This window comes from Stigmatopora argus, chromosome 2, assembly GCF_051989625.1.
Source record: "Stigmatopora argus isolate UIUO_Sarg chromosome 2, RoL_Sarg_1.0, whole genome shotgun sequence".
NCBI lineage: Eukaryota > Metazoa > Chordata > Actinopteri > Syngnathiformes > Syngnathidae > Stigmatopora > Stigmatopora argus.
In genome coordinates this window covers 11,747,334-11,764,869 of record NC_135388.1, presented here as the reverse complement: position 1 = coordinate 11,764,869, position 17,536 = coordinate 11,747,334, and the positions used below count along the sequence as shown (strand labels likewise).

At 39.2% G+C, this 17,536-nt stretch overlaps 1 protein-coding gene across 3 annotated transcripts in view; it reads right to left on the bottom strand.

Annotated features, from left to right (window-relative positions):
* The window catches only part of dennd2b (DENN domain containing 2B), a 31,017-nt gene extending 14,396 nt beyond the window's left edge, over window positions 1-16,621 (bottom strand). Inside the window, exons 1-4 of one of the 3 annotated variants that reach the window (XM_077589623.1) lie at window positions 16,457-16,621; window positions 6,134-6,232; window positions 2,187-3,458; window positions 898-1,043 (exon numbers count right to left, since the gene is read on the bottom strand). In XM_077589623.1, coding sequence (XP_077445749.1) covers window positions 898-1,043; window positions 2,187-3,458; window positions 6,134-6,207 — 1,492 coding nt within the window. In that variant the 5' untranslated portion in view covers window positions 6,208-6,232; window positions 16,457-16,621. Of the gene's footprint in view, window positions 1-897; window positions 1,044-2,186; window positions 3,459-6,133; window positions 6,233-11,131; window positions 11,229-12,985; window positions 13,170-16,456 lie in introns of those variants that run through there. The other 2 variants (XM_077589613.1, XM_077589632.1) reach the window with 2 other exon arrangements.
* Window positions 16,622-17,536: the final 915 nt, after the last annotated feature.

Here is a 17,536-nt window from a genome sequence, read left to right as displayed (position 1 = left end):
CGAGTCCCCAGAAGCCACTGGCTTCTGGCGACTCGGTTTTGATACTTTTATTGTCCTGCCATTTTATATATATATATATATATATATATATATATATATATATATATATATATATATATACACACACATATATATATATACATACACATATATATATATATATATATATATATATATATATATAAATATATAATGGCAGGACAAAAAATATTGTCTTCAATTGGCCTGTGGTGTTTGAGACCCCTACTCTAAAAGAATACAAAACATCTTCACCCTGAGTGAACTGGAGAGGAACACAGTACTGATCAGTCTTTCCATAACAACGTGACCAAATAATCATGAGATGCAATTAGCGTGTGGAAAGATTTCACTCCTATTTGGATTTTTAATGTGAATTCGTCTTGTGAGCAGATTTTTTTAAGAACACCCCGCATTAGAGTTTCATCATGAGACACAGTATTTATGCTATTCCACGCCAAGCTTTACTCACGCTGACACTCATTTCCAGCACATTAAGTATGCCTATGGGAGCTGACAATGGGAATGGGCGGCAGGCCTGGGGGCATTTGCTTGTGGAAAGGAATTTGGCTTCAACATGACCAGCATTTTACGCGCACATGATCTCACAAGTAATGACTCAATGCAATTTTCAGTCAACTACAAGATACATGCAAAGGCGCTTTTAAACTTGCTTTTGTTTTTGTAGGCAAATGGACAATCAAGATTACTGATTGGAAAGTGCAATTCCTTTGTAGCCTGGTTTAAAAAACAAAAAACAAAAAAACATCTAAATAATTTTGTTCAGTGGCCACAATTGTTGAACTGGTTATCTTAGGGGGTTCATAGACCACTTTTTGGTAGGAAATGCGGGCGTTTCCTCTTTGCAGATATGCTTACCTATAATGTCCTCATAGGCATTTTCCTCTAAAGTGCTTTTAGAACTGGGTTTACTCTGCATCTCTGTGGTGAGTGTGCCATTCTCCGTGGGCGAAGAGGGGTTTGACAAAGGCAGACTTGGCGCATCCTCTGATTCACTTGGCTCTCTAAACAATAGAAAAGTACAATTAGGCTGATTGCAAGGCACTATTATTTATGAGCACAGCGAGAAGAAAAGAGTAATCACAGAAGACAATGCTCATTTTTTAGAGCTTACAATGTTAAGCACATCTGATAAAAAAACGTAATCAGCAAACGCTAATAAAAATATTAAACAAAGATGCCAGATAAATCCCTAATTGGTGCCATCTGGATATTTATAAGTTTCACATTGATAAACATATCATATTTAGTGCATTAGTGCAAGAATTTACACTCTATGGTGGCACCACTGAACGCTGGGGGCTTTTAAGATTGGTCTGAAATTGCTCAAACCACTGGAATGTTAAACATAGTCCAATGGATGGATAATTCTCATCCCTATTTTAATTAGGGACAATTTGGAAAAGCCACACCCTTTTACCAGAGTACATCTGATGCCAATAGGGAAAAAGAAGGGTAAAAAAGTCGCAAGATTTCAGTCTCAGATTTCATAGGTTGTTCCTGGATGATCCGTCATGCGTGTTTTACCAAACTTGACAAATGTTTGCATTTTCAAGTTTTGCAGTAGAAGTGAGAAATGTGCAATTAGCCAATTGTATTCAAGAAACCAATCCAAACAGTCCACAAATTCCAGACGAAACCACTAGTTATTCAAGGTAAGCTCTATAATAGCGTACGTATGTGGCTATACAGTCTCTCACTCGTGCCAAGAAGCAGAGTAGCAATGAATAGCATAAAATTTCTGTGGTGGAGGGAGCTCAAGCTTCAACGAGTGTGCAGTTTCAGGGGAAAAAAATACATTTTTGTAGAATGTCAAAGCTGCCAAACCACCATGTCCTCAACACATAAATTAGGCTTGTCGTCACAGATAAACCGTAAATCTGGTTTCAGGGTGGGGTCATGTGACATTCATGTGCCGGATATGAGGCTTTTGTAACAGCAGTGGCCAATACTAGACAAAATGCCCCCGGTCCCCAACAATGTAGTATCTCCATGAATACAATATCAAACAGATTGCCGTGTTATGACCATGTAGTGGCATTTGAACACATTCTTGGAGATAATAAACATATTTTACATTATTTACACATGAGAGTCATAGTTAAATAGGTAGGAAATAATTAGCAATTAAAGGATCCTCATCTCACCTGTCCTGTACTGGACTGGAAGTGCTGCCCAGCAGCTTCACGGTCCGCATAGTGATGGGCGCAGGGGTCAAGGGCAGGGGTGGGGGAGAATCACCTTCAAGAGGTAATCCATTCACAGACAGTGTGATCTTCTGCTCCCGTTTGGCCTCATATTCAAAAGTTCGCCTAGGTTTAGGTAAGGGGTTGATGGGGGGACCGACAGATGTTTGTTGGCTGGCTGTATCCGGACTCACAGATCTGACTGATGCGACACTGAACCTCTGGCGGTGTTTTGCCAACTTATCAGGCACTAAAAGAGTATCTGGTTCCGTTGCCAGAGAGCAAACACTGCTACGCTTGCTGGTGCATGTGCTGTCAAAGTCGTCGCCAATCACAAAAGATTTTTGTCTCGTCTTGTCTGAAGCGTAGCAATTATTCAGATACCGTGAAGTAGGTGGGCTAGGATTCTCCTTTAGGGCTTGTTCTATCTTTTGTATCCTGTTGAGCACTGCCGAGGTCTCCTTACGAGCAGAGAGGGAGCGTACATATGCGCCGGATGACTCGGTCTTGCTTATCCGTTTCTGGAAACGGCCTAAGCCATCTTTCTCGGAAGCGCCTTCCTCTTCCTCCGTCTCGGTGTAAGAGCATTCTGAGAAAGCTGTGCTCATCCTGCGAATCCCCTTAAAGTCAAATGTCTTCTCACTGCAGGGGGATGAGAGCAAGCTTGGGCAGCCTTCACTGCCTCCAATGCGCTCTCGTCCTGGCCTTTTATCCAGACACAAGCTCATCCTAGGCAGAGAGACCCTCCTGCACTCCCATTCTGAGATCTTTTTGCGAACTCTGCTAGGAAAAACACCCGCTACTGGCCTGTTGATCGATAGGGTGCGCTTGTGACTTTGGGTCGAAAGAGATCCAAGTGAAAGTGTACTCCAACTCAGGGGTCTACCATTTAGTCCCTCCGCTGGAGGAACATCCCCTTGATTCTCTTTTTGCTCCTGGGCGTCCTGACCTTCACAATAATTAGTCTGAGGCTTATAGATTGAAAGACGGTTGTCCAGGCAGCTGATGCTTTTAGATTTTGTCAGACGGCATTGTGACTCAATGTCACCTGCACGGGATGATCCACAGACAAAGCTTGCGGTCTTGCTGTTCCAGCCAGCATGTGCCAAATATCGTCCGTCTGTCCTGAGGTACCTGCTCTGTTTTTGATAATTATTTCCGTCACCAAGAAGTGGTGGCTCGCTCGGACCCTGGCCGGCAGACAGAACAGGGCAGGGAGATGCAGACTGGCACCTAGAAGAGATGATGAGCATTCAAATATAAAAATATTCAATCACAATGGGACAGTAGAGGGCCAATAGAATTGAAAGTTCTCAAAGAGTCAAGAGCTTTTTAAAAGTTTCAGGAGGAACCAGAACCCTTGCAACCCTCATGATGATAAGTGGTAAAGTTTGATTGTTTGTTCTTGTAGGATTCGCTACATTGGAAAACGTCCCAAATTGGATTGTTTTGTTTAGGGATGATGCAATTTTCAGTGGCGTATAAACAGGTTCTCCGAAGGGCGGAGCTACTGACGCATAAAACTACATCATCTGTTATCTTTATTTGCAACCAAATGGAATGGCTTGCTCCACAACCCATGGATCACACTTCCAGAATGTTTTGTAAATATTATTTTGTAGTTTGACCAATCAATACTGGCTACAGTAGTCCATGGAAAAGCAGGCAGGTAATGAAGCACAGATGTAAAATGAGCGACAAAGTCAGTGAAACTAGCATTTTCAGTTTATTTTCTTATCCAATTGTATTTTTTTAAACTAAACACGGAAGTATTCAGTATCTGGCATCACGAGTGCGCAGTTCTAGCCAAACAAAATCTAGCCTACAATACAATGCCAGCAGTGTTTTATCCAGCTCTCAACATTTCAATAGACCTCACAACGCAAACAATGTAAAGTTTTAATCACATCTTAGTTGTACTTTACCTTGAGTGTCCTCAATCCTCTCCCGTACAAAGCTTTGTGATCTTTGCTGTTAAGTGATACTATATACAGATACTAATCCCAATGCTGCCAGGACCCGTCAGTTCCTCATAGGTTTGGTCAGAGAGAGGCAAACTTTCTCTGTAGACAGAAGTATGACCTCACGCACCTCACAACTCATACATGTTGAGTAAACTTACAATGATTTGCAAACTGGCAAAACTGAAGCGTTATGAGATCTGATGTCACAGCTTTGCTTAGAATAACAGACAACGTGGGAGGAGGAAGATGGGGGACTATGAGCCAAAATTGCAAGTTGGGACAAATCTCTCTTACACACCTGTCTGCCCTTCCCTGGTTTCGATCCTCATGCTCCAGGGTGGGACACTTTTCTGACACATTGAAACCTGCTTGTTGCCAAAATGAGCCCTTTAAGAAATCAGTTGCTGCAATGAATATCTGAGGAGGCCTTGCCAGACCAAACTAATCTCAAATAATCTACAACTTTGCCTCATGTTGATTGTTTATTTTCATGACAATAAAATTATGCATAAAGAATTCATTTGATGAAGACCGTTAACAGAAGACATGTTGCGTTAGAGACAAAAGGGGATAAAAGTATGTATTCTGAAATAAGTCGGAGAGAGTTCTTGGAATTGTTCCAAAACAAACGAGAAAATAATGTGGCTACCATGGGAAGCAAAAGAGAGGCTAAATATTAATGGGAATGTTTAAGAAGTAACCAGATACGTCGACCCAATAACGTCTGTAATGTAAATTATTAACTTTATCAGAACTAAACCTTTATCATTTCGGTTGTTTAGTTTGAAATGTTTATACTACTTTGCGGTTCAGGGAAATACAGGAACATTGCAATCAGTCATCGTTCAAAATGGATTGGATAACTATTGCCTTCAATGGCAGCCAATAAGTTAATGTCAGGTTTTCCATGATCACAATATCGCTTAAACTGGCAAACATAATGCTTAGTATAATTAGTATAAAGTTCAAGACTTAAACTGCTTATGCTTATTAGAAAAACATTAACTGAACTGAATAGATTAATAAGGCACTATGTGAATCAAAAAATCTAAGATTTATATTGTTTATGCTCTGGAAAAACTCAGCTCAAATCCTGCGTTGCTAAGTAAACCTAAAATCAAACATGACTCAGCAAAATAATAGTGCATAAACATTTATCAAACACATTCTATACAGACCCACACAAGTGAGCCAAATATATAATGCATACACAGTGGAAACTCTAAGGTCAGGTGAGCCCCTATCAAACTGTTAATATATAAGGATTAACTGTGTTTCCTAAGGAAATATATGCCTTAGAATTTGTATTTAAAAAACTATGTAATTTATAATATCAAGTGAGAGGCTCCTATACCATCAATAGACAGAAAAAAACTTCAATTCAATGCATTTTAAAAAAAACACAATAATATAAATATAATTTATCCAGGTGTGAAGAGCACCCCGACCTCTTACGTCAAAAGGTATTAGACGTCTATCAGCAACCAATGAGTGAGTCCTCAAGTGTGAGTTACAGCTAAAAGGCATTAATAGACATAACATAGAACAACTGTAAAGTCCAGTGCCACCCCTTTTTACTCATTTTGAAGTAATTGTTGACATTGCATATGACAGTTTCAACCACTGCAGTAACTTTATCTTTCTGTTTGAAATGTTAAGGGCAGATAGAAAATGGATGACAAGGTGACGGACAAGCGAAGCAAGATATCCCATATCATTCCTATAGTTTTTCAGCTCGCAACATGCTACCACAAGCTGCAGCTCGCTGCTCTACTTGTTAATAGTTGTACGGGGCCCTGGTCCAGGTACAAACTGTTCTAATTATTTGACAAATGTTGCTTCCCCACGATTGAAAAACAAATACTCAGTAAATCTCAAGAAGAAATCCACATAGTTTGAAAATCGTGAGCGAGGACCATAAGAGGATTTTGAAGGGTCCCTCACCTGTCGGGGGGGTTCCGTGGAGCTTTACCTGCTCCTGCATGCGGTACAGCTTTTGGACTTTTGTTGGCCGTCATGTTTGCCCGCAGAGCGCCCGCTCACCTGATGGACAAATACGAGCGATGTCAGCATCTTTATGACATAAAACAGTATTACCGCATAACTGTGGGTTATCATAGAACACACCAATGAGTTACTAAATGCCATCATTTTTCCCTTTCTCATATAAAACACGTTTCCTAATAAACAAGTGACCGGGGGCAGAAAACCCACTGCAATTGCCGCGCAGCACAATGAGGTCAAACGGAGATCCTTAGAGATCAGAGTTGGAGGATGGGAAGGCTCTTGGTAGCGTGTCATGTTTACAGGAAGTTATTTTATGAAGAAGCCAGCCAAGCAGAAGTGCGGCTGAGTCCAAAAGAGACAGATGGAAGGGTGGTGGGGGTGTGGGGGGCAGACAGAGCATTCCTGCCGTCAGCTACTTCCTGTGACTGCGGACCGTTCTACGGGGACGGCACATGCATCATGATTAGTTGCCTGAGACAAAGTGAAAGTTTGACACAGGCAAGTATTATGTTGAAACATGGCTATTGCAAATACAGTGGTTTCTCTACTTACTAACGTCTCTACATCCAAAATATTCAACAAATTAGGGAATTTACGTGACTCTACTTACAAAGAAAATCAAGTCATGAAAGCACTTGTGGAACGACTAAATGTTGTAAGTGGAGGAACCACTGTAGACTCTATCGGTGCTGTCAGTGACAAGAAATTGGATGGGTGGATCCCTGTAAGGAAACTTGGCTTGAATTCACTTATTTGAGCAAATATTTTAGGACAACAAACAGCAAAGAGTTCCAATAAGTTTAACAATTTTAATTATAGGAGCGCTTACACCTTGGTTATTTAAAGCTTCGAACATTGTTTGAATGACTTTGTTATTTTACACACACAAAAAGCCACAATCAGTGGGTCACAGGGGCCCAGGATGGTCCTTTGAGAGTAAACAACAAGGCGTTAGCCGATTTACTTCCTGAGACCTGATAGGATCTCCCCTCACAAAATCCGAGTCAACAACAAACTTTTGACATACTACCACCGAACTGAAATGCTATTTGAACGTTAACTATATTATTAATATTTTTGGAGGACCTAATTAACTTCAAAACAATAAAAAATAGACAGACATTCCATTTTAACCGGGAGGGCTGACTGTCCATTATTAAACTTCCCAACCAACTCAAACCTTTTTACTTAAAGGTTGACTGGGACTTGTTTCGAAACTGCCCACATTTCTTCAGACGTCTGCCCTTAAACTTTTGCCGAGCTCCATGTACAGCAGGTGTCATTTGGCCAGTTTGTGATATGTAAAGCATGCGTATTGCACGCAAGGTGTACATCTCTTACTTACTTGACTGCTTATATGTATCACCTGAGTTGACACTGCCATTTTTGTCTACCCAGTCTTCCAATACCCCAATTAGTCGAGTAAACACTAAAGTGAGTTTTACATTATTTTTTTAAGACTTCAAAGAGAGCTGTCCTCTTGATTAAAAAAAATTTCACTTCATTTCTTTCTAAAAAATATATATATATTTTTTTGGATTGCGACCAAGAATTTCAGTGGATCAGTGATTAATCCTAACAAAAAGAACTCTTCAAATGTGACTGTTGGCTGTCCAGCACCCTCTCAGTATGAGCTCGATGTCAGCAAAAAAAGTCCACTCAATGCAACAAACCCACTATCAGTCAAAATCCAACATGCAATAGTGCATGAGTATGAATGAGCAATGGGAAACATTTCAGTTATGAGAAAGACAAAAGGCCAAGCCATCTTAGAAAAATTCCCGCAGTGATCATCATAATGACGTAGCAAAAACCAGTTTTTTTCCCAGGTCTTGCCACACTCTTGTCTACAAGTGCTGCAAAGGCTAATGAGTTTTTCCCTCGGCAACTACCTTATTTGGGAAAGAAGAGAACAAGGATGTCTTTGTGAAACAAACTGATATTGCATACAAGAGCCCTTTGTGTTCAAAGTATATGTCTTTGAAAGGGAGGAATGGTTGGGAAAAAATGTCTTATCAGCATAGCTTATGTGCGTATATGAGCGTGTATAAGACCGAGCCTTAATTAAGTTGAACGTCTTTCAAAAGAGGGCCAACGCGTCCTTGACCCTGTCATGTTTGACGGATCATCTGATATGCAGTTCACCGCCCAACATGCAAGAATGTACTAATATTTGCTCAATCCATCAGGTTGCCGCTGCTTTGCTGCTATATATCAAAGTCTGTTTTCATAGACTGGAGAAAATCAGAGGGCTAAAAACATTATCAACTGCACAAACAAACTATGAAAAGCAGCACAACTTTTCAACAATCTAACGATGATATGATCCGCCACTATTTCATTAATCAAGCTTTTTATTTTAACCTTGAAAGGCAAAGAGAAGGACAAAACAGCCTTCTGCAATGGCTTCAAATACCTTAAAACTCCCTTCACTTGGCTCCAGCTAGTCAACGCTTCAGACTAATCTGGTCCTCACTTTCTATTGATCAGTAACCCGTCCTCAAGCCTTTTAAAAACCACCACATTGCTGTGTGAATGAGGCCAAGGGTCAGTGGGGAAAGGGAGAATTAAAATGTTCAGCTATTTCCAGATATAACCAACCCCACATTGGCCAGCCATCAACCTTCAATCTGGGTGTTCAAAGAACCTTAAAAGTAAACAAGAATTGCCCAATTTGGACTGTCTACAGTGATATCTCATTTGTTTCATGTTCATGTTTTTTCTGGAATACTGGATTGAATGTGATAGGCCATGGGTGTCAAAGTGGCGGCCCGCAGGCCATTCCTGGCCCGCCAACTCATTTTGTGCGGCCCGAGAAAGTAAATGATGAGTGCTGATTTTCTGTTTTTTGATCTAATTCAAATAAAGATTCGAGATGTATAGGGAATATTTCCTGTGTTTTCCATTTTTAAATCAATAATTGCAGAAGATTTGTACTAATTTGAATGTCCAAAAATGTTTTATCGATCCGTACGATCGGAAAAGCTGTCAATTCATTAATTGATTAATTTTGGCAGCCTAGTTGGAAGACATAACGGCCCTCCAGATAAAATCGAAACTACGACGTGGCCGGTGACAAAAAAATAAGTATGAAACCCATGTGATAGGCGAACTTAATAAACAGATTGGCTAATTTTCTGAACATCTTAAGCCTGTGACATATTGACTGGATCTCCTAATTAAATAAGAAACAGTAGTAGTACTTGACAGTGTAAATGGCGAGTAATTAGTCAAATACACAGCAGATTTTTTTTACTGTATGCCTAAATGTTGCATGACAGAAAGGTTATTCTATACATTTATAATTTTGGGAGGGCATTTTAAAGCTCTGGCATTTACTGTCCACGTTTCAAAGGGAAAACAAGGACAGTTTCATATAATATGTACTGTGTAGTGTAATTACGCATGTGTAACATATGTTTCTCCCATTTATCTCCGTTTTAGCCTTAATGGTGTAGTCATGGTATATTTTTGGAATTGAGACAGGGAAGGAAAAACCCTCGAAGTAACCTAGATATGAGCATGCACAGCTGCAGAGACAGGCATGTGGAAAACAGGCTTTTATCCATCTGTGCTACAGGAGGGTCAAAGACTGTGTCATCTGACCTCAGAAACATAGTTTTTGACTTTTCCAAGGACATTAAGTGGATAAGATGAAATTGTATTTTTCTCTGGAAGTCCATCTGATCAACTGAAAATGTTTTGGGGCTGACATTTCTCCATGCATATGCATACTATTATTAAACTGCAGATGTTCTTTCATCAGTAAGATTCATATCAATGACCTGTTTTGTTTGCCATTATTACGGGTTAAATCAATTAAATTATTTGAGCCAAGACAGCTATTATTGTACTAGAATAAATCATTTTTAGCTGAATAGCGCTGTACGTGCATGTCATTTTTTTATATATCTTAAAATTGATCATGGAAAATATCAGTATGCTTGCAAAATGATATTCTTTCTTTAGTCCTGTCAGTATTTTATGTCATTTTAATCGTGAACTTTGAAGCAAAATGTGGCCGGGAGAGAATTTTTGTTTTACATCAAGTAGTCAGCCCAAACACTCATAAATTGAAAAATTATAGATGTGGCTTTAATTTTTCTGAACTTTCAAAGATTATTTAAAATTGAAAAAGATTTAGCAAAGTGCATTAAAAATTCTCTTTCAAATTTCGGAAAATTCAAAATCATACAATGTGAAAAAATGGTCAGAGATGCCATCAGAGTTCACTCAAACGCAAGTTAAGAGTGCAGATCATAAAGTGAAAGTTTCTTAAGTGAGTTTGTTCATAAAACAGATCAGATATATTTAGTAAATTGCTGATGGTGTAGTGGATTATTCGCCAAAGCTGGCAGCGTGGGATCGATTCCCACTCACTAGTTGTGTGAATGTGAGTGAAAAATCGTCTGTCTCTCTGTGTGCCCTACGACTGACTGGCGACCAGTTTAGAGTTAGCCCGCCTTTTGCCCGAGGTCAAATACAAAGGGTATCATTTCTTATTCTGAGAATGTGTGAAAACCGTCTCATTTTAGTGAAAGGGCTCACAAATGATGTTGACAATTATGCTGTTAGGCTACTAAAATAATAAACAAATGAAATAAGGACTTTAAGACATCAAAGAACCCGGATGCCAGGCAAATAAATAGAAGTGATATCAAAGCTATTTGACTAGAAGACTGGTTTGATGCCATGCCATGACTTATCTGCCATATCAAGGCTTTTTTGTCTTGGTCTCAGACTTAAAAAGGTCCGATATTTTTGGTCTTTCATAATCCACTGAAATGTAATGCCTTTTCTTTGGCATTTTAAAGTTAAGCATTGGACAATATTTTGTGTTTAGGAGGCTGTTTCTTTGCCGTTGTTGCTAGTATTTCACCAGAAACGGAGCTGTATTGCAACGCTCACACCAGTTATTATGAGTTCTAACCTCACCTGTGGTCAAAACCTTTGGGAAGTGACCAAAAGAATGAGATTGTGGCTCCAAACAGCTGACGGTAGTTTCCTTGAGGAGGTGGGTGGGCTTACGTTTAGACATCTGGATGTAGCTTGGAGTCGAAATACTTGTCTTTCCATCCAAAGGATTACCGAGGTGGTTTGGGCACCTCGTCGGGGTGGCTTCTTACGCACTCCTAATGTTATAACATTAAAAAAAAATTCCTGCTTGGTTAGAGCGGCGAGTGGGAGCATTCCAAAAATGTTCAACCGGGATCAAAATATTCACCACTTTGTTCCTTTACTTTTTGGCTTTAGTGACATTATACTCATGTTTCAGACTGGATGTTTTGCACAGTACACGGAATGTAGAATTGGCAATACAAACAATATTACATTCCACTCATATTATCACAAACTGAAATTAGAATTTGACAATTGCATACATTAAAACAATCTCATAGAAACTCCTAGAATTGCCATCTCAAAATGTCCTTTTCCATCACGAAGAAAACACAAATTTAATGAGGTCATGAACTCTTTCAGCCGTGGATGAATACATGAGCTACTCTAATGTAAAGTCAACCATTAATAGTCTTGCCTGATATTAAAAATGTTGTTTTGTTATTCAAGAGTATATATTGTATTGCATCTTTGTGAGAATGCTGAGTTAGATCCCTTGAGGAAAATAATCCCCAAATGTGGCCATTTCAATTCTCCATAGTCCTTAATCACATAAAAACTGGTGTTGTGTAAGAAATAAAATGTAGTTCAACCCAACAGAACAGCATCATATGTGACAAATCTCCTATTGAGCGGGAAGGTATTTCAAACACGTTTTAGTGACCTTATGTCAAATTGCTTCATTGAAAACATCTCTTGCCGTGATTCTGAAATTAGTTTCTTTAGTGTAAAATTGGGGAAAAGGCTAAATTCTTTCTTGAATGACTAAAAAGCCAGAAAAAAATTCTTAAATCGATCTTGTAGTTTGGTCCCATCTAAGAACACAAAGCAGTGTCTAATCTACACTATAAATATCATCTTCCCATGAACTCACAACAGCATTAAACATTTTTTTACATTCAAAACATTCTAAGAGGTAGATAGGAGAAAGCAAATGACTATCTCAAATAACTGATCACTGGAGACATAACACTTGAGCTTGACTCCACTTAATCTTGCATTTTAGGGCAGGGGTTGAAAACAAGTTAGACACAAAGAGCTAATATTTTACACTGTGAAAGTCATAGAGCCACTGACAGACACAAACATAAAAACCCTTGGAGATGGTTGACAGTCTCTTACATCAGAAGCAACTTTAAAAAAATCCAAACGGCCAAATTATTTTAAAAATACTATTTATTATTTGTTTTTAATGGCCCCTGATGCAAAAATAAGAGAAACATGAAACGAGGCAAAGAGCCACAGCATATAGAAAATATGATAAGAAGCAAAGAGCCGCATGCGGCTCGAGAGCCGAGGGATCGCCACCGCTGGTTTAGGGGGCAAAAAACAAAGATTGCAAAATAAGATTCCTATAAGTGACGATTGCTATAAATCCCAAGACTTTAATAGCTCATACAGTTCCAAAACGCACAGAGAGATGCACTGTTTCGGCATTTCGCTCCACTCCATCGTTAAAAGACGACCATGACCAAATATGGTCACGTGAAGACCACTTTTTATAAAGTCACCTTGAAACTTTCTTTTCCCAACACGCCTACGCCAATGTTAATCCGATTTGATGCTACTTGACCGTGTGATCGGCAAACGTTTAGCCAGCTTCGCTTTAAAAAAAAAAGTGTGCACGCTTTTGTTTCTTGTTGTGGTTGTTTTGTTTTGTTTTGTTTTTACCTCCCGGTGGCTCCTCGAGCACATGGCGGCTGACATTTTTGAGAAGTTAGTCCATACAAGTTGGTCGGATACCTGTCCTTGGCAATAATGTCCCAATCATGTCTTTCGGGGCAAAACCGTGAGAGAAAAAAAGAAAAGAAAAAGGGGGAACAAGGAATGAAACTCTCCAGCCGCTTCTATGGAAGGCTGGACTTGTTACCATGGAAACGGGCTGTTTGCCCCCACTTTTTTGTCATGATTTGGTCTTCCTCCTCCTCCTCTTCCTCCTCCAGGCATTCACATTCGCTCTCTCGCCTTGTTTATTGTCACGGGGGGATGAATGGCACATTTGGGATGAATATTCACCGAGTGGACGGCTCCTCGGTGAAAATGTCACAAAGACTTCTCCACGTTCACTCATCAAGAAGTCTCTATTTAAACCCTTTTTTAAAAACATTTAACTAATTCACCAACTTCTTCAACTCAGCCCACCCTTGAGATTTTTCACTATGTGACTCACCTAGGACTAGGATAAAATCATATACAGATATTTTTATATACAGATATTCATTCATTCATTTTCTGAGCCACTTTATCCTCACTAGGGTCGCGGGGGGTGCTGGAGCCCATTCCAGCTGACTCCGGGCCAGAGGCGGGGTACACCCTGTGTCGGTGGCCAGCCGATGGCAGGGCACGAGGAAACAGACAACCGTTTACACTCACACTCAAACCTAGGGGCAATTTAGAGTGTCCAATCAGCCTGCCATACATGTTTTTGGAATGTGAGAGGAAACCAGAGTACCCGGAGAAAACCCACGCAGGCCAGGGCAGAACATGCAAACTCCACAAAGGTGGACCGACCTGGATTTGAACCCAGGACCCCAGAGTTGTGAGGCCGACGTGCTGAGCACTCAGCATATACAGATATTTTACATACTATGTATACTATATACGTATTATAGTATACAGATATATACTATATCATATATATATATATATATATATATATATATATATAATATATATATTATTTAGAAGTGTTGCAATAAATTGTAATTATCGGTATCGGGAAGGGCGAATAATTAAGGTGCTGATGTAAGATTTTTTGAGATTTGGTTTCCAATTGCTGGTTGCCCCATCCAAGATGGCCGCCAGCTACGCACACCTCAGTATAAATGGTGCACTTGTCGACAGCCCTTCCGAAGATCATGACAGATGCGCAATCGTGTGACGTCCTATATCCCTTTTTCAATTTCAATGACTTTATCACGAGTAGACGTCCAATCCTTTTATAGTGGCAAGGTGGCAGCGAATGAATGTGGACATCTATCGTCGTCAACGGCAACCAATGAATGGGAAAAAAAATAGTTCTCCCCGTGGCCAACATGCACCCTCCCACCAATTAGTTTATCACAAATCAAAGTCCAATCCATTTGAGACGGCAGGGTGGCACACTTTAAGTCAATGGGTAAATAATTATGTTTTTCTTCCTCTGGCCAAGATATACACTTACAACAGTTATTTTATCACTTATTCTTAACTTTTAGGCTGATATCAGTCATGATCAAGACTGATTTTGGATGTAAAATTATAAATGGATGCCATCTGTTGAAAGCTTTACGTCAAAATCTCCTCCAAAATTAGCCGTAAAAAATGTAGATGAAGATATTCGTTAAGGCCCAAGTGCTAGTGTGAACTTTGTCCTCACATAACAGCTCTGTGAGAACTCTAAATTGATTTTTTTAATCGCAGGGAGACTGGACATACCTAACATTCAGTTTGGCAACGATGAAGTAGTTGGCCCGCATGACCGCAGTCCAAATGACACATTAAGCAGAGTTCCGGTTGATAATAAATGCCACTCTTTTGTAGTTAACGGTATTCAAATTTTTGCCTCATCTGCTGGGGCGCTGCACCCGCATAAATGTAAAGCCACACAGTCTCTCAGGGAATTTTTATCACATGACATTGCCGGGAGAAAAGGAAGTGACAGACATCCGTCACGGCACGACGTGACATGGCCAGTCAGCAGGAAACCTCACAGTTTGCTCTTGTAACAAGTGAGATTACCAAAACCTCGGAATGTCGCTACACAAAAGACGGAGACGCTGGCGTGGGAAGCATGTGAGAATGTTTATTCAGTTTCCCTGTTTTCCAATTCTAGGTCTCACATCCTAGTATAATCCCTGTCCTTACACTTGGAACAATTCGGCGGCCTAGTAGAATGAACAGGTTTACTTACTACTATCTTTTAATTGCGTATTTGGAGGAGAAACGCGGTATTGCAAAGGTTGACCACTGAAAAATCTCACTTGAACTTGATGAGTCTCACCCCTCCCCGAATTTTCCTTGTGAGCATAATGCAGGAGCATCTCTGGATCCAATCCAAGCCAAACTTTCGTGGACCTCAGTAGACTTAACATACTCGATTTTCCAAAAGTGAGCCAAGTTAACAGGCAGCGCCTGCTAGCACACCTGCAGGAGCCGACATCACATTTATTATGTCGAATAAAACCGCTGAGCTCCACATGTGTTTGTTTAGGATTCAGCAAGAAGCCCAAATCGTCAAACTTCTAAAGGGGGATTATTCCAGGCTTTTGCCACATACGCACGACCAACTCATTACAGATCGTCTCCAAAACTAGGAAACATTGCTAATTTTGGTGACGACAACAATCCTAAATGTCACAAATGCAATACAAGTCAATTTTCCCTTCCAAAAAATGAGCTATAGTCTTCCCATGTCGGCAATATAATCCAATAATAATAATTCCATATAATACTATGCTGCATTGATTTTATCCAACCAATTTTTCACATGCAAAAATTTAACACCATCATGAATTTTAAACAGAACATGCATGTGTATATGTGTAAAAATATTCATATATACATATATATGTCGAAAATGAATGAATATTTTGTATATATATGCAAAATAATATACGTGTTATTGACATCCATTTATTGCTCAAAAGAGCTCAACCACATAAATCCAAAAAAAACTAAACAAATATTATATACATGGAGTATTATTCTCTGTCAATAAAGTGACAGACGTCAAATCAATTTCGATTGGGAGGCTTGGCAGCGATCATTCATGTCAACAAATGCAAAGCAACTTGGTAACAAAACAACAACAGGAAATATGAAATTCCATAAATGCAAATGTAGCAATATGCATTGGATTGAGCCATTCCATAGACTGAAGCGCCACCTGTAGGTAAGCCTATGTAAATGCAGCCCTCGCCTGAAAGTTTTCCTTTTGCCTTAAATGTGGCTTTTCAGCAAATATACAGTAAATGCATGGACATTATTTCACGCTATAACTTCAGTGATAATAAACATAAAAAATATGGAACAAATTTCAACAGCTGAACTTCCTTTTCTTTCCAAACCCGCAATTGCGAATGACTAAAAAAAAGGATAAAGTTGCTTTTCCGCTTAGTGTTGACATTTACGGCATCAAGTGAAGAAATGAAAAAGGCCTACCTGCTTGTTGTTTATGCGGTGGACGTGTTTACTCAGTGTTCCATTCTCCAGCACAGTGTCCCTCTTCTTCGAGTGTGCAGCCCCAACTTTTTCCCCTCCAGCAGAAAAAAAAAAGAAAAAAATCTTCTCCTCTGTGGAACTGCAAAGACGCGAGAGAGAAAAAAGTGAAATGGACGGGAAACGGTGACGCAACTTTGTGTGGATCATTTCTCTGGATGAAAAGATGCGAATGGTGCTTGCATATTTATTAACTGACTGCTTCAAATGTTATTTTTGCATTATTGTTGTCTTAACTAAAGGTTTAATCCTTCATAGGGAATGCCATTGACGACGGTAGACGTCTAATCCATCCGAGAATGATCGCTGTCAGCCCTCCCAGTCAACATGGATTGGACGTCTAGCACCATCAATGGCACCAAAAAAAGGGGAATTCCGTTTTTCCTGCCTGATTGAATCTCGTTGTCAATTTTGATAGCAAATGGCTTTCTTTAATTTTAAACATTTTTAAACTTACTTTTTTTTAGAGTAAATATTTTTAGTTTTAAAAGACTGGACGTCTATCACCGTCAATGGCGCTTAAACAGGGGAATTACGTTTGTCCCATCTTGAATAAATCTGTCGTTGTCAAAGTTGATAGCAAATGGTCTTCTAATTCTAATTTTTAACATTTTTAAACTTAGTTTTTCTATTTTTTAAGAGGAAACATTTTTATTGTTTTAAAAAATGGCTTGAATGTTTCATTTTCATCATTGTGTATTAAAAAAGGGGAATTTTCAAATGTTTTTAATGCTAATATTCATCAATTTAAGGGTGTTATTGGCAGCCATACCAGATGTTTTTAAATTGTTTTATCAATATCAATCTCATTTTATTTAATCATAAATAAGTATACAGGAAAATAAGTATAAATATATTGTTTTTTAATCATATAATTTTTGTAGAGACCATATATGTCCACATCTGGCCTATGTATACCAAATTATATACATGACTATATTTTGGCGCATATTCCTAAGTCAATACACGTATGAAATTTTAGTGTGTTTTTCCAGTAAGTCTCAGCCAAATGAGTTGTGGTGA